This window comes from Pseudorca crassidens, chromosome 16 (genome assembly GCF_039906515.1).
Source record: "Pseudorca crassidens isolate mPseCra1 chromosome 16, mPseCra1.hap1, whole genome shotgun sequence".
NCBI lineage: Eukaryota > Metazoa > Chordata > Mammalia > Artiodactyla > Delphinidae > Pseudorca > Pseudorca crassidens.
In genome coordinates this window covers 32,338,818-32,357,366 of record NC_090311.1, presented here as the reverse complement: position 1 = coordinate 32,357,366, position 18,549 = coordinate 32,338,818, and the positions used below count along the sequence as shown (strand labels likewise).

The following is an 18,549-nucleotide window of genomic DNA, read 5'->3' as shown; positions in this document are numbered from 1 at the left end:
TCAGCAAGGTTTTGTACAGGCTAACTTATTTTTGATAGGCTATGTGTACATAACCACTGATGCTTCAAATTCACTTGAACAGATGGAAATAGTAATAATGGTTTATAAGAACTCTGCTCTCCTTCTTGGAGAGTAATTTTGAGTTGAAAAGGTTAGAAAACTGTGTGAAGTTGATGTTACCAATGAGGATGACTACTTTTATCTACCAAGTACAACTGTCGATAGGGTTGTCTATCTTAATGGTGTTGGATTACATAATATTGGGCATGCCACAGGTCATTTGGGGATTATAAGAGCCTTATTAAATTAGTGCTGGTCTAGAGGACTGGATAGGAAGAAATTATTTTTTGGTTTGTTAATGACCTCTGTAGTCATTATTTCAGATTGTCCCATTGTTATTTTCAATTTTGAATCACATATATCCCTCATCTAAACCAACCTTAGTTGTCCCTGTGAAGGGCTTTTACTCTCCCAACTTCTGACTTGTGAGAGCTTTATTCAGTCACTTCCTGACCCTTAGCATCTGCACTTGTTTCCTAGACCAAGTTGCCTATTGCCTCATATCTTGGAATACAGTAGTGGCCAGCCCCGTTTTGTCTTTGTGAATCCATTCTCTTTCTCTATAATCTATTCTAGGATGTGCTGCCATGTTAGTTTTTGCACATTTTCAACTTCATAATGGATCTTTAGGCAACACAGAATCCACATAAATTCTTCAGTGGGAGAAGAGAATTGCAAACTCTTGATTCTGGCTTATAATGGTTTTCAAAATATAGCTCTAATTTGCTCATTTCTATCATTTAAGATTGTGTTTGCCTACCAATAAGAAAAAAAATTAACAAAGGCTTAAAGAAACAGTGGGCTTATTTATCTCACATAGAGAGAGTCTCATGTTGGGCAGTCCAGAGCTAGCCTTGAAGTATCATGGACTCAAGTGCCTTCCATTTTTCTTCAGCATTCTTAAGTATATAGGCTTCATCTTCATGCTCAGATACTCATGTTCCAAGATGACGTCTACACCACTTACACCTTCATATCTGTGTTTTGAGTATGAAGAAAGAAAGGGAGAAACTGGCATCAGTAGGCCATTGGTAAGAAGTGTGTTGCTTGGCCAATGTAGCTGCAAAAGAGGCTTGCAATGAAATTTTTAGGCAAGCAAGGGAAAAGGAGTAGGTAATGAAGATTGTGTCAGCCCAATCCACACACTTTGCCATACCGTACAGTTGTTGTTTTAATACTGCACTCCAGCGTCTAAGTTTGCTTAGCTTTATAACAATGTGTGTTATTTTGGATTGACTGTAATTATATATGCTGGCAAACTATCAGATAATTACATCAAATAATTCCTAGGAAAAGCACAATCAACAGATGGAGTTTACTTTTGAAAACTTGATAGCCACTGTAACTGATTTGTTTGGAGCTGGGACAGAGAAAACGAACGCCACACTGAGATATGGGCTTCTCCTCCTGCTAAAGTGCCGAGAGGTCACAGGTATGAGCAAGATGGTGGGCAGAGTGAATTTCAGAGAAGATATTGGGTCCTCCATCTTATTTCTCTTAGAGAAGCTTTATTTTTGAAATTTCTGTGCCACCAGCTATAAGTTTAAAATTAAAATATTTTAAAAAGGTTAAAAGTGAGACAAATTTGTACAATAGGGGAGAAGGACTGAGAAAAGTGAAGACAGTGTGAGCAGTAGCAAAGGCAGTAAAGCTATGGATTTCATCAATAAAAAATTCTGGATAAGTGTCTGGACTTCATGGGAAGGGATTTGCAGCAGGCACAGCCAGCATAAATTGGCCTAGGATTGAATATTAGTTTTCTTAAGAAGAGTCCACTTTGAATGGTAGGTATGTTTTTGCAGAAATCTTTCCTTATTCTGAATATGCAGCATTCTAATGCTAGGGTAGGGGAGATGGGAACTATATTTGTTGAAGTATAGCATAAATTCTAGAAATTTGGTAAGAAAGGCTGAGAAAATTTCTAGTCTGAGAAGTTCTTTACAAGGTTAGATTTAGAAAAAGATCTATGCTATTTAGACAAAAGAAGTGCCTAAAGGAATTTTTTCCCTTTTTGAACAACTTTAATTTTTCCCATTTTATTGAGATATAATTAACAAATATAAATTTATATATTTAAGGTGTACAACATGATTTCATATTGCGAAATCAAATTGCAAAATGATTTCCACAATCGAGCTAATTAACTACTCTTAGCAAAGTTCAGGTATACAATACAGCATTGTTAACTATGGTCACCATGTTGTATTGATACTTTAGATCCCCAGAACTTGTTCATATTATAACTGAAAGTTTGTACCCTTTGACCAACATCTCCCCATTTCCCCCACCCCAGCCTCTGACAACCATCCCTCCACTCTTTGTTTCTATGAGTTTGACTTTTTTATATTTCACATGTAAGTTAGATCATGCAGTATTTGTCTTTTTGTGTCTGGCTTACTTTTTCTTAGCATAATATCCTCCAGGTTCATTCACGTTGTTGCAAATGGCAGGATTTTCACCTTTATTGGCTGAATAATATTCTGTTGTATACATCATCTTTTCTTTATCTATTTATCCATTGATAGACACTTAGGTTGTTTCCATATCTTGGCTATTGTGAATAATGTTGCAGTGAACATGGGAATGCAGATATCTCTTTGAGATACTGATTTCATTTCCTTTGGATATATACCCAGAAGTGAAATTGTTGGATCACATGGTAGTTCTGTTTTTGATTTTTTGAGGAACTTTTATGCTGTTTTCCATGATGGCTGTACCAGTTTACATTTCCATCAACAGTGTATAAGGGTTTCCTTTTTTCCACATCCTCACTAATACTTGTTATCTCTTGTCTTTTTGGTAATAGCCATACTAACAGGTGCATGGTGATATCTCATTTCCCTGATGTCGAGTACCTTTTCGCATACCTGTTGGCCATTTGTACGTCTTCTTTGGAAAAATGTTTATTCAGGTCTTTTACCCATTTTAATTGGGTTATTATTACTGTTATTATTATTAGCTATTGAGTTGTTTGAGTCCCTTATATAATTTGGGTATTAACACCTTGTCAGATATATTTCACAAATATTTTCTCCCATTCTGTAGGTTGCCTTTTCATTTTGTTGATTGTTCCTTTTCCTGTGTAGAAGCTTTTTTATACTGATGTAGTCTAACTTGTTTATTTTTGCTTTTATTGCCTGTGTGTTTGGTGTCGTATCAAAAATTATTGCCAAGACCATGTCAAGGAACTTTTCCTCTATGTTTTTTACTAGGAGCTTTATGATTTGAGGTCTTACATTTAAGTCTTTAATCCATTTTGAATTAATTTTTATGAATGGTGTAAGATAAGGATCAAATTATATTCTTTTGTATGTATCCAGTTTTCCCAGTACCATTTATTGAATGAATCCAGTTTTCCCAGCACCATTTATTGAAGAGACTGTCATTTTCCCACTGTGTATTCTTGGCACCCTTGTCAAAGAGAGTGACTGTAGATACATGGATTTACAGATCTTTCTCAACTTACAATGGGGTTACATCCCAGTGAACCCATTTTAAGTTGAAAATGTTATATGTCAAAAATGTGCTTAATACATCTAACCTACTAAATAGCATAGTTTAGTTTAGCCTACCTTAAACATGCTTAGAGCACATACATTAGTCTATAGTTGGGCAAAATCACCTGCTACAAAGTTTATTTTATTATAAACATTGAATATCTCATGTAATTTATTGAATACTGTACTGAAAGTGAGAAAGAGAAACAGAATAGTTGTATGGGTACAGAATGTGGTTGTAAATGTATTGGTTGTTTATCCTCATGATTGCATGGCTGACTGGGAGCTGTGGCTTGCTGCTGCCGCCCAGCATTATGAGAGAGTATCATACTGCATATTGCTAGTCTAAGAAAGGACCAAAATTCAAAATTCCAAGTACAGTTTCTACTCAATGCATATGGCTTTTCTACCATTGTAAAGTGGAAAAAACTGTAAATAGTACTGTCATAATTTGGGGACCATCTGTATTTCTGCTGTATTCATGATGTTCCATTGATCTATGTGTCTGTTTTTATGCCAGTATTCTACTGTTTTTATTACTGTATCTTTGTAATATAGTTTAAAATCAGAAAGTGTGGTGCCTCCAGCTGTGTTTTCTTTCTCAAGATTGGTTTGTTCAAGGTTTTTTTGTGGTTCCATATGAATTTTAAGATTCCTTTTTCTATTTCTGTGAAAATGTCATTAGAATTTTGATAAGGATTACATTGAATCAGTAGATTGCTTTTAGGTAATGTGGACATTTAGAGAATATTTATTCTTCTAATCAATGACTGCAGGATATCTTTTTATTTGTGTTTCTTCCATTCGTTTTAATCAGTGTTTTATAGTTTCTGATGTACAGATCTTTCACCTCTTTGGTCAAATTTATTACTAAGTATTCTGTTCTTTTTGATGGTTTTATAAGTGGATTTTTTTTTTTTTTTTGCGGTATGCGGGCCTCTCACTGTTGTGGCCTCTCCCGTTGCGGAGCACAGGCTCCGGACGCGCAGGCCCAGTGGCCATGGCTCACGGGCCCAGCTACTCCATGGCATGTGGGATCCTCCCGGACCGGGGCACGAACCCGTGTCCCCTGCATCGGCAGGCGGACTCTCAACCACTGCGCCACCAGGGAAGCCCTAAGTGGATTATTTTTATCATTTCTCTCACAGATAGTTCATTGTTAGTATATAGAAACATAACTGATTTCTATACACTAAGTTGTATCTTGCTATTTTACTGAATTTGTTTATTAGTTCTAACAGTTTTTGGTGTAGTCTTTAGGATTTTCTACATATAAGATCCTATCATTGTAAATAGAGACAATTTAACTTTTCTTCCTTTACAAAATCGATGCCTTTATTTTTCTGGTCTAATTGCTTTGGCTAGGACTTCTAGTACTATGTTAAATAAAAGTGGGGAGAGTAGGCATCCTTGTCTGGTTCCTGATCTTAGAAGAATAGCTTATAGTAATATTAATCAAAGAATTATATTTGCTTAATTGGAATAATATCAGAAAACACCTTTCGATGAAAATCCATCAATGTTGGTATAAATGGGTTAAAATATTCTTTAATAAACTGAGAGTTAAAAGGTTCTGGCTCAAAAGAGCAGGAACAAAATGGTGGGGTCATAATTTCATGTACTATTTGTTTCCCACTCACACTGGATTAAAAACATCATGCTATACATTTCATTTGGTCTCCAATATTCATTAAAAATTATAAATGGTTTAAAATAAATACAATTATACAGCTAATATATTTTACCTCTTAAAAAAAAATAATAGCTGGGCTTCCCTGGTGGCGCAGTGGTTGAGAGTCCGCCTGCCGATGCAGGGGACGCGGGTTCGTGCCCTGGTCCGGGAGGATCCCACATGCTGCGGAGAGGCTAGGCCCGTGAGCCATGGCCGCTGGGCCTGCACGTCCGGAGCCTGTGCTCCACAACGGGAGAGGCCACAGCAGTGAGAGGCCCACGTACCGCAAAAAAAAAAAAAAATAATAATAATAATAATAATAATAGCTTATAGCATTTTACCTTTTTTTGGTTAACCATCCACTCTTCCCTTATTTATTTATTTTAAAATTAAATGCTTTATTGATGTAACATTGGTTTATAACATTATATATGTTCCATGTGTACAACATCACATTTTGTATACACTGCAGTGTGCTCACCACCAAAAGTTTAGTTTCCATCCGTTCACCATACAGTTGACCCCCTTTACCCATCTTGCCCTCCCTTCACTCTGCTTCCCTTCTGGTAACCACTACTCCGTTCTGTGTATCTATGTTTTTGTTTTTGTTTGTTTGTTTGTATATTCCACATGTGAATGGAACCATACAGTATTTGTCTTTCTCTGACTGGCTCATTTCACTTAGCATAATACCCTCAAGGTCTACCCATGTTGCAAATGACAAGATTTCTTTCTTTCGTTCCTTTCTCCCTCCCTCCCTCCTTCCTTCCTTCCTCCCTTCCCTTCTTTCTTTCTCTCTCTCTCTCTCTTTCACTAAGTAGTATTGCATTGTATATATACCACATCATCTTTATCCAGTCATCTGTTTATGGCCACATAGGTTGTTTCCATATCTTGGCTATTTTAATGCTGCAGTGAACATAGCAGTGCATATATCTTTTTAAATTAGTGTTTTCATATTTTTTGTATAAATACCCAGAAATGAAGCAGATCTCCATACTCTTTTCCATAGTGGCTGAACCAGTTTACATTTCCACCAACAGCATACGGGGATTTCTTTGTCATTGACTTTTGGCAGTTTTAATATAATGTGTCTTGGAGAAGGTCTTTTTGCATTGAGGTAATTAGGTGTTCTCTTAGCTTCATGCACTTATATATCCAGTTCCTTTCCCAGGTTTAGGAAATTCTCAGTTATTATTTCTTTAAATGAACTCTGTTCCCTTCTCCCTCTCTTCTCCTTGTGGGATACCCATTATCCTTATGTTGTCCTTCCTAACAGATTCCAATAGTTCTTTTAGAATTTCTTCAATTTTTTTTAACACCCTATTTCTCTCTCCTCTTCAACCAGAATCATGTCTAGGTTTCTATCTTCGGGCTCCCTAATTCTCTCTTCCATGGGGTGCCCTATTTCCAATGCTTTATAACAGCGGTCCCCAACCTTTTTGGCATCAGGAACGGGTTTCGTGGAAGACAGTTTTTCCACAAACGGGGGCAGTGGGTGATGGTTCAGGCAGTCACGTGAGCGATGGGGAGCGATGGGGATCGGCAGATGAAGCTTCGCTCACTGGCCCACCACTCACTTCCTGTTGTGCGGCCCGATTCCTAACAGGTGGCCCAGGGGTTGGGGACGCCTGCTTTATAATGTGTTGTTCATCTCATTTATTGCATGCTTCAGCTCCAGATTTTTTTTTTTTAATGTTTCAGTCTCTTTGGTAAGGTATTCTTTTTATTCATTAATTTCATTCCTTAGCTCATTGAACTGCCTGTCTGAGTTTTGCTGTACCATGTTGAGTTTGAGTTTCTTCACGACAGCTGTCTTGAATTGTCTATCAATTAGATCTCAATATTCTGTAATTTTCAGTTTGGCTTCTGGAGAATTTTTATGCCATTGTCACGATGGTGCTTGATGAGTTGTTCTTCTACTGGTGCATTTGAAGTAGCAAACACCTTTCTTCATTAGGTAAAGGTGTTTTATCTTTCTTTTAACCTTGTTTCTAACAATTCAACAGGTTTGTAATTGGAGGCCTTTTTGTTTGTTTGTTTTCAGTAGATGACACTATAGCACAGGTTTTTGGTTTCTCTTACTTCAGCTGCCTCTGGCTATATTTGAGAATTGGCACTTTCCACCCCACTGCCTTTGCCAGAGGTGTTGTTCGGTGCCCTCATTGTCACTACTGGTGCCTCATTGTCACTGGTGCCTTGCTGTTGCTGGTGTCACTGCTATTGCTGGCATTGCCGCCTGGGGCACCAGAAGGGCAGGCACCTTGTCCAGGGTCGTCTGGGCTGTGGGCTTCACTGCCGAGGGGGGAGGGTGGGAGTTGGAGGGCAGTTGGAGCTATGGTCACCTCTGCTGCATTAGGGGCTTTCAGGTTCATGGGTGCTGCTGCTGTGGGCGGGAGGGTGGGGGTCTAGAGTTGCAGGTGCTTCCACAGCTGACGGGACAGAGTCACAGGTCCTGCTGCCACTTCTCAGTTCCCTGTGGCTGTGGGTGCTGTTGTGACTGGGAGGTCAGAATTGTGTGCAATGCCCCCTTGCTACTCCTGGATTCTCTGGGGCTGTGGGCTTAGATGCCATGACTGGGTGCCAGGATCTCAGGCATTGCCTCACCTGTTCTCTCCATTCTGCCTCCTCTATGTGTTCCAATCCACCCACCTTTAAATGTAGAGAAGTGTGGAATTCTCTGGCATCCTCATGTGTTGGGCAGAGTTCCCTTTGTTGAGTTATGGACGTTTAACTGGTTGTAGATTGAAGGTGGGGACAAAGGGAGTGTCTCACACTGCTGTAATGCTGATGTCACTCCCCTCACCGTTGAGTATGTTAGCCCTGGGCTTGTCATATACGTTGAGATACATTCCTTTATTTTGTTGAGATACAGTCCTTCTATACATAATTTGTTGGGAGGAGTTTTTATCATGAAAGGATGTTAAATTTTGTCCAATGTTTTTTCTCCATCTATTAAGATGACAGTATGATTTTTATCCTTTATTAATGTGGTACATCATATTTATTATTTTGCATATTTTGAACCACCCATATATCTCAAGGATAAATCCGGCTTAATCATGGTGTGTGATCCTTCTTTTTTTTTTAATTTTTTAAAAAATTTATTTATTTTATTTATTTATTTTTGGCTGTGTTGGGTCCTCGCTGCTGTGCACGGGCTCTCTCAAGTTGAGGCGAGCAGGGGCTACTCTTCATTGTGGTGCACTGGCCTCTCACTGCGGCGGCCTCTCTTGCTGCGGAGCACAGGCTCCAGGCACGTGGGCTTCAGCAGTTGTGGCTCACAGGGCCAGCAGCTGTGGCTCGCCAGCTCTAGAGCGCAGGCTCAGTAGTCGTGGCATATGGCTTAGTTTCTCCGCGGCATGTGGGATCTTTCCGGACCAGGGCTCGAACCCATGTCCCCTGCATTGGCAGGCGGACTCTTAACCACTGCGCCCCCAGGGAAGCCCGGTGTGTGATCCTTCTAATGTGCTCTTGTATTCAGTTTGCTAGCATTGTGTTGAGAATTTTTGCATCTATGTTCATCAGGAATATTGGCCTGTAATTTTCTTTTTTTGTACTTATGTCACACTTAAAAAGCAATTTTATTATTCCAGAAGTCTGAGTCCAGAAAAATGGTGTTTGCCGTAAGAATTTCCTTTCAGGGCAATAGTTTTAACTTTTATGAACAATTTTTTTTTAAATTAAAAAAAAATCTTTAAGCAAATTATGTTTTTCTGGGTCAGAACCCCATTGAAATGATGATAAATTAATTACAAATGAGAGTTATTCCTGAAGATTCAGGAGATCTCATGTAGGAAAATGGAGGTTTCAGAGAGGGTGCTGGGCACAAGGTTTAGAAAACTTCTATTTCAAAATGGACTAGGTGGATAAAGCAGTTGGGAGAGGAGACACCAAGAACAAAAGAGAAATGATAAATTGAGGCTTCCCAGTAATTAGAAAATTAATTACTAAGAGTTTGAAACATCTGCCTGAGCATTTGCAATAATTCTAAATTGGCATCTAAAAATTAGGAATTGAAATACATGTTAAAAGACCAAGAATGTACAAAAGAGTCAACATAATCATAGTTGTCTTAGTCATAATGATATAAACAATGAATAGTGATATAATAAAAAATTGTGATATAAATATATTGTGGAAAATTGAGTGAGGGGAAGTTGTGTGTGTGTGTGTCTGTGTCTGTGTCTGTTTGTGGGTACTTATTTTGTATGGGGTGGTGGTTGAGATGTAAGCCCTCATCTCACTTATCAGAAAGTCATTATACATTGTCTAAAAATGGATAAATCAGGAAATAAAAGTAGTAATTTTTAAAATAAATTTTTCTATTTTTTATTTTTGGCTGCATTGAATCTTCATTGCTATGTGCAGGCTTTCTCTAGTTGTGGCGAGTGGGGGCTACTCTTCATTGCGGTGCGAGGGCTTCTCATTGCGGTGGCTTCTCTTGTTGCAGAACATGGGCTCTAGGCATGCGGGCTCAGTAGTTGTGGCTCGCGGGCTCTAGAGTGCAGGCTCAGTAGTTGTGGCGCACGGGCTTAGTTGCTCCATGGCATGTGGGATATTCCCGGACCAGGGCTCGAACCTGTGTCCCCTGCATTGGCAGGCAGATTCTTTAACCACTGCACTACCAGGGAAGCCCTAGTAATTATTTAGAAATATGAAATTTAAATTTCAGAAGAAACTGCTAGAATGTTTCAAAGTGGCCACCTTTGGGAGGAGTATGAGGATTAAAGAAGATAGCATTCAAAGTTGCAAATAAATACACAACACATGTACAGTCACACAAACCATACATACATATACATCAGTTACAGAATTTGATTTTTAAAATGAAATTAATACTTGATTCCTGTTTTTTCTTTCTGCGAGGACAGTAATTTCTTGAGTTAATAATGTAATATTTAGGAAGCCGGAAAAAAACAAGTTCCTGGTGCAGAGGTTGCTCTGCAGCATAATTTAGGCATCGGAGGAGCAGTAGTGGTCACGCTGTACAAGATGGGTTTTCCTGAAGCTGCTGGTTCTTTTAGAACTCATCAAACTGAGGCTGCTCCAACCAGCTCTGCAGTTGATGGATTTAAGGCAAATCTTGTCTTTAAGGAGATTGAGAAGAAGCTTGAAGAGGAAGGGGAGCAGTTTGTGAAGAAAATCGATGGTTTTTGCCTTCAAGGTGAAGGATGGCCCTGGAGCTAAAGAAGCCATCTGGGTGGTGGACGTGAAGAATGGCAAAGGATCAGTGCTCCCTAACTCAGATAAGAAGGGCGACTCCACAATTACAGTGGCTGACTCGGACTTACTGGCTTTGATGACTGGTAAAATGAATCCTCAGTCGGCCTTCTTTCAAGGTAAATTGAAAATCACTGGCAACATGGGTCTGGCTATGAAGTTACAAAATCTTCAGCTTCAGCCAGGCAAAGCTAAGCTGAGAAGAACTCTCTTTGCTTAACTTTGAAAATCAAGATGAGATATATAGATATATGTCCATATATTTCATTGTCAGAACTTAGATTGAAACTACACATTGGCAAATAGCGTATTTGTTTTTAAATGGGTGTGACCAATCCTGTTTTTCCTAAGCTCTGGGTGAATAGAACCTGATGGTGTACTACTGCTTTGCTGAATTGCGTACAACTGTGCATTACAAAGTTAATATGGTAATTATGGTTTGGGGTAAAATTGAGTTTTAGAATAAAATTAGGAATAGCAAAATCCAAAAACTATGTAAACAAAAGCTCTCATTTTGCTTATAAAGTATATTTGAGGGGTTTCCCTGGTGGCGCAGTGGTTGCGAGTCCGCCTGCCAATGCAGGGGACAGGGGTTCGTGCCCCAGTCCGGGAGGATCCTACATGCTGCGGAGCAGCTGGGCCCGTGAGCCATGGCCACTGAGCCTGTGCGCCTGGAGCCTGTGCTCCGCAACGGGAGAGGCCACAACAGTGAGAGGCCCGCGTACTGCAAAAAAAATAAAAAAATAAAAGTATATTTGAGGATTATTCTGCTGAAGACTCAATTTAAGTTTTCCTTGGGAGAACTAGGGAAGAAACAGAATACCAGTAGCTGGCCAGTAATTAGTGTTGTGCACTTAATGACCTTAATCTGTTTTCCACTGATAATTTATAAAATTCTGTACTGGGATTTTTTAAAAAAAAAATCTTTACAGTTTTGCATTTCATGCCATCAAAACAGTATTTTCTTCCAAATCAAAGAAATATGATCAAGGCTGGGGAGAAAAAATATATAGCTGGAAAAAGGCCTATTTTTTAAAACAAAAATATTTTTAAGTGAGTTTCCTTCTTGGAAAAAAAATCAATGTATTAGAATCATAAAACACTGTTGTTAAAAATAATTGAACAAATAAATTTTGCTTTGAGATGCACAGTTTTCAAATTATAATCTCGTATTAATTTAATTAAATTTGTAAAACTCTCCTTCCTTTGTTATAATTTTCCCTTTTCATATGTCTGGTTGAACAAGCCACATTTAATTTACCTTCCTAGTTTTTTTTTTTTTTTTTGCGGTACGCGGGCCTCTCACCGCTGCGGCCTCTCCTGCTACGGAGCACAGGCTCCGGACGCGCAGGCCCAGCGGCCACGGCTCACGGGCCCAGCCGCTCCGCGGCATGTGGGATCTTCCCGGACCGGGGCACGAACCCGTGTCCCCTGCATCGGCAGGCGGACTCTCAACCACTGCGCCACCAGGGAAGCCCCTTCCTAGTTTTTTTAATTCAATTTAAAGGAATACTACTTTTTATTCCTTTTTTTTTTTAAAGGTAAATTTCATATTAGACTTTGTCATGTGATGTGTTTTCCCTATTTTTACCTTCCTAGTTTTTCTAATGCTAATGTTATTTCTAATAACTCGGTAAGATGTGGGGTAAAATAATGTTTTCGGAAGAATGTTTAATAGAAAATTAAAATAGCTCTTCCTCAAAAAAAAGTAATATTTATATTTGAAGCATTTCATAATTTCTATTCGTATTAATGATCCTGTATGCTAATATATAGGTGTGCACAGGTTTATCTCAAAGCCTAGCTTGTATGAAAGTCATATGTACCTATATTATGGCAACTCACTCTGTATGTCTAGGTGTCCTTCTGGGCCTGTAGTTGATGTTTATAATGATGTTGGAACACCTTCACAGAGTTTTATGTAACTCTTAATTGGTATGCAAATGTGGTATGTATTTTCCTGTTTTTCCATCAGTCTCACTTGTGTCTTATCAGCTAAAGTCCAGAAAGAGATTGACTGTGTGATTGGCAGACACCAGAGTCCCTGCATGCAGGACAGGAGCCACATGCCCTACATGGATGCTGTGGTACATGAGATCCAGAGATACATTGACCTTATCCCCACCAACCTGCCCCATGCAGTGACCCGTGATGTTAAATTAAGAAACTGTTTCATCCCCAGGGTCAGATTTGTTTCTCCTGCTGTGGCCTCAATGCTCTTGAAGTTCCCATATTCACAGTATGGTTGCAGTCCTTAAGATGAGAGAATTGCAAAAGTCATGCATGGGGTAGCCTGATGGGTTTTGTGTTGTTTCCAGTTTGTGGCTATAAATCTTTATGACAGATCTTGATTATCTGGCTAAGTCTCCCATATTTGTTCTGCTTCTTTAATATTGTTTTGTCTACTCTTAGCAGTTTACATTTCCAGATAAATTTTAGTATCTATTTGTCAGTTACCCAAAACACTCAGCTATGATTTTTATCAGGTTGATATTAAATCAATTTGGAAAGAATTGACATCTTGACATGTTGAATCTTTCAATTCACAGATACAATTTATTTGGGCTTTCTTTAATTTTTCAGTACTGTTTTGTTTGCAGTACAGTGGCTTGCACATCTGTTATGTTTTTCTCAGATAAATAATATTTCTGATGTTATTATATGTTGTATAATTTTATTTTGTTTTTGTTTTTTATTTTTTGGTCATGCCATGGTGCGTGTGGGATCTTAGTTCCTGGACCAGGGATCGAACCCACGTCCCTTGCATTGGAAGTGTGGAGTCTCAACCCCTGGACCACCAGGGAACTCCCTACATTGTATAATTTTAAAAATGCCTTTTCCACTTTTTTGCTATATGGAAATATATTTGATTTTATTTTGATGACCTTATATCTAGCAACCTTTCTAAATTCATTTATCATTGCTAATAATTTGTGGATTGATTTGTAATTTTTATATATACAATTTTGCCACCTGGTTTAATATTTGTTTTATCTTCCAATTCTCATGACTTTAATTTTCTTTATTGCATTATCACACTGGCAGGATTTCCAGGATAGTGTTGAACAGAAGTGGTGATAGTGGCCATTGTTTAATTTATGATATCCAGGAAGAGGTGAGGGCTTAATATCTCATCATTGAGAATGATATTTTATGTATATTTTTGTAAATATTAAAAAAAGCAGATCAGGGAAATATTCCTAATCTTATTTTTGTATGAAATTTTGGGATGAACTTTATTTTTTATTTTTTTGCGGTACACGGGCCTCTCACTGTTGTGGCCTCTCCCGTTGCGGAGCACAGGCTCTGGATGCGCAGGCTCAGCGGCCATGGTTCAGGGGCCCAGCCGCTCAGTGGCATGTGGGATCTTCCCAGACCGGGGCACGAACCCCTGTCCCCTGCATCGGCAGGCGGACTCTCAACCACTGTGCCACCAGGGAAGCCCGAACTTCATTTTTTAAGAGCAGTTTTGGGTTCACAGCAATATTAAGCTGAAGATACAGAGATTTCCTATATACTCCCTGCCTCGACACAGGCATAGATAGCCTCACCCATTATCAATATCCTCTACCAGAGTGGTGCATTTTTTACAGTTGATGAGCCTGTTTTGGCACATCATTAGCATCCAAAGTTCATCATTTTCATTAGGGTTCACTCTTGATGTTGTACATTCTATGAGTTTGGGCAAGTGTATAATGACATGTGTCCATCATTGTGGTATCATATAGAGTCGTTTCACTGCTCTAGAAATCCTCTGTGTTCTGTATCTTCATCCTTCTCTCCCCCAAACCCCCAGCAACCACTTTATACCCATTGATTAGAAACACCCCATTTTCCCGTCCCCTGCTCTTCGCAATCTGTATAATGTTTTCATAATTGTGTGTACAAAATTTGACCAAATGTAGTCTCTGCATTTGTTTATATGGCATATATTTTATTCTCTGTCTCTCTGTTGGGGTCTGTGTCTGTCTCTCATATATAAAAAGCTCAATTTGGTTTGCTACATTTTATTGAGAACATTTGTATTTATATTCACAAGAGACTGGTCTGCAATTACTCTTTCTCAAAGAATTTTTAATAAGACTTCTGATATCAAGGTAATGCTGGCCTCATAAAATAAGGTGGGTAACTTTCCATATTGTGGGTATATTTTTATTATATATATATAATTGCCCCCTTTTCTTTTCTTTTGGTGTTTGCTTAGTTCTGTCTTCCCTGAACCTGATACATTTTGCTTAAGCTCAGATATTGCATAAGAAATGCAGTCTCAGGTGATGTTTATCTTCTTCCAGAAAGTTTTCATCTTTCCTTCACTAGGCGGACAGAATTACATAACGCCTCCTGTTTCAGAATTGGATATTAACACAGTCAGATATTGACTGTAGATGCCAGTTAACCTTTCCAAGTTTCTTCTGTCTCTGGAATCTGGAGATTAATTTTTTTAAAAAAATAATTCTTTCTTTCTTTATTTATTTTTGGCTGTGTTAGGTCTTTGTTTCTGTGCGAGGGCTTTCTCCAGTTGCGGCAAGCGGGGGCCACTCTTCATCGTGGTGCGCGGGCTCTCACTATCGCAGCCTCTCTTGTTGCGGAGCACAGGCTCCAGACGCGCAGGCTCAGTAGTTGTGGCTCACGGGCCCAGTTGCTCCGTGGCATGTGGGATCTTCCCAGGCCAGGGCTCGAACCCATGTCCTCTGCATTAGCAGGCGGACTCTCAACCACTGCGCCACCAGGGAAGCCCTGGAGACTAATTTTTGTCTGCAGCTTTCCAGTGCTTTCTAACACATGGTTTCTATTTTTATTCAAACTTTATAGTTGGTATCCTACAAGCTGCTGCCATTTGAAGCCTGCATGTGTTATTGTACATAAAAATAAGATGACTGAAATGTCTACTTTGAGGGGAGAAGGATCGTGAGTTTATTAAGGTTGAAATTACTATTGCTATCTTCTGGGGAAGAGGGAATTGTGCATATCTGCGTTGTCCCATATGGTAGCCACTAGCCACATGTGCCTAGTGGGTGCCTGAAATGTGATGAGTGCAACTGAGGAACTGAATTTTAAATTTTATTTACTTTTGATTAGCTTTACTTTAAATATACCTAGCTATGGATCACTGAAAGCTACTGTGTTAGAGCTGATCTAAGTTTTTTTTTTTCCTGTAACGTGGGTTTAGAAATCCCTCCTCCTTAATTCTGCAGTACTAAAAACCTGGAAAATTGAAAACAAATATATAAGTTTGATGCAATTTCATTTGGTGGTCAAAACCTTACTTGAACTGAAGTGAATCTATATATATTCCTTATTTATGCCACTTTATGTGAATATTCATGTCCTGCTGAAGACATTTGTGAACTGTTGATAAAACTAACCTTGCTTACCTCAAAATGTTACAAGAATTAAACCAGGTAACATGCAAAATACAAGCTAAAACTATGAGACACTCATTTCATATATCAGTGTGATGAAGTCAAAGGCTGAGAAAACCTTTTATTAGAGAGGATATGTGTAAACAAGTACTTTCAAGTGCCACTGGCAGGATTATAAATAAGTACATCTTTTTTGGGGGGGACATTTTGGCAATATCTATTAAAAATATAGTATCTTATAATGCAAGAATTATAATTCTTGGAATCTACTACAAGTGCTAATGAAGGAGTGTCCAAAAAATTCATCCTTGCATCATTGCTTGTAATAAAAAAATATTTTGAGCTATCTAAATGTTCATTAGTAGTGTCATGGCACATTTATATTATGTAGCATGATAAGGCAGTTGTACATGTGTTGACATGGGACAATATCTAAATTAGTATTTTTTAAAATTAATTAATTTATTTTTGGCTACATTTGGTCTTCGTTGCTGCACGCAGTCTTTCTCTGGTGACGATGTGTGGGCTTCTCATTGCAGTGGCTTCTCTTGTTGTGGAGCACAGGCTCTAGGCACGCGGGCTTCAGTAGTTGCAACGCGTGGGCTCAGTAGTTGTGGCTCGCGGGCTGTAGAGCGCAGGCTCAGTAGTTGTAGCACACGGGCTTAGTTGCTCCACGACATGTGGGATCTTCCCGGACCAGGACTCGAACCCATGTCGCCTGCATTAGCAGGCGGATTCTTAACCACTGCGCCACCAGGGAAGTCCCTAAATTATTTTAATTAAAGAAAAAAATCAAGATCCACTGGATGCTTGTCATTGGGTAAAAAAAGAAGAAAGTGGTAAGTGGCATAAATGTATATAGGATTATCTGCCTGATATGCATAATATCTCTGGAAGGTATATAACTAGTTGGTGGGAATGGTTGTTTTTGGAAAGTCTAAATAAATTTGTGTAGTTAGATGGGAAGGAGACTTACTTTTTACCATATGTGCTTTTTGTGACTTAATGTATTCCTCTGTTTTTTACTTGAGGTATGAGTTATATAGAAGAAAAATCACCTTTCTAAGTGTAGAGTCTAAAGACTTTTGATCAGTATGTGAAGTTATGTAACTACCACCACAACTAAGATATCAAACATTTTCATCATCTCAAAGAGTTTCCTTATTCTCCTTTTGCAAACAATCCATTTCCCCCATTTCTTGCCCTTGGTAACCGCTGATCTGCTTTTGGTCCTACAGTTTTGCCTTTTCAGGAGTGCAGTATAATGTGACATAAATGAAATAACTTGTAATCAATATATGCCTTTATCTCTTTTTTATGTGGCAGAATATGTTTGAGATTCATCCTTGTTATTGTATATATCAATGGATTATTCCTTCTTTATCGATGAGTGGATATCATGTGGAGTGCCACAAATTGTTTATTCATTCACTAATTGATGGATATTTGGGTTGCTTCTAGTTTTGGGCTATTTGAATAAAGGTGCTTTAAACATTTGATACAGGGTTTTGTGTGGACATAAATTTTCATTTCTTTTGGGTAAATACCGAGGAGTGGGAGTTTAAAGTTAAATGTTTAACTTTATTTAAAGTTTAAATAAGTTAAATGTTTAACTTTATTTAAAGTTTAACTTTATTTTAAAAACGCACCAAACTGTTTTCTAATACGGCTGTGACATTTTTCCCTCCTACTAGCAATATATGAAAGTTCCAATTGCTGGAGGTAGGTACCCTCCAACACTTGCCGTTGTTAGTGTTCTTAAATTTTATTTCATTTTATTTTTAATTTATTATTTCTTATTTATGGCCTCTGCCCTATTTTTTGTTTTGTTTCTGGTATTTATCGGCATTCCTCCAGCCAGATCACCTCGTTCTACCAAAACAATCCAATACGTTTTGAAAACCATTCTGGAGGGGCTGTTCTTGGGTGGTGGTGGGAAAGGGAGTTTTGGCCAGAACGATATTGACTGGTAGGGAAAAAAAAAAATCAGAAAAACACCAAACCAAGTACACGCCTCTCCCCACATACACACCTGTATTTATGTACCCGCACACATGGCCGGCCAAGCCGGCCCTTGGGGGCTTTGAACAATCATCTCAACGCCTCTTTCCGTTTCTCTTGTCCTGAGTATGGGTAGGGGCGAAAGGGGAGATATTTCAGATCTGTAAATATTTTTAAAGCGAAAAAAATAAAACATTTAAAGCATCGTTGTTAACTTTGGTGGAACTGATTGTCTGTTGTGCTAACGCTGGAGGTTTTCTCGCTTTTCCGTGTAAGGGCTTGCAGGCGCGTGTCAGATGTCTGGCTCTCCCCACGTGGAAGGTGGGGCGGGGATCAGGGGTTAAAGGTCGGGGCCTTGGCGCCGCCCCGTGAAGCCGCACCCCTTTCCGCTCGCTGGTGGTACCCATAGTTCCTGAGCGGGCTGAGGCTCAGCCCGGCTGGAGTCCAGCTCCAGATCCCGCGCAGACAGGGTCAGACGGCGGGTGGAGGCAGGCCTCACTGCTGAAGCGGTGGCCTCCCCGAACACGCTTTTTTGCAGCACAGGGAGTGCCTAGGGGTTGGCGGCAGCGAGGCGCCGTGCGACGTGGTCCAACCTGTGACACGTGCCTCCCCTCCGAGGGCGCAGGGCAGGTGGGGCGGTGCTGCCTGGACCAGGTATAGCGCCCGACTTGCTCATCCCCCATCCTGGCGCGACAGCCTGGCAGCGCTCTCAGCTCCGGAGCCGGTGGCAGAG

General features: G+C 39.4%; 1 protein-coding gene and 1 pseudogene across 1 annotated transcript in view; both read left to right on the top strand.

Moving 5' to 3' along the window:
- The window catches only part of LOC137208452 (cytochrome P450 2C18-like), a 77,389-nt gene that overhangs the window by 33,254 nt on the left and 25,586 nt on the right, over positions 1-18,549 (top strand). Inside the window, 2 exon segments of the mRNA XM_067708887.1 lie at positions 1,351-1,492; positions 12,448-12,635. Coding sequence (XP_067564988.1) covers positions 1,351-1,492; positions 12,448-12,635 — 330 coding nt within the window.
- Positions 10,141-10,983, top strand: LOC137208967 (sterol carrier protein 2 pseudogene; annotated as a pseudogene).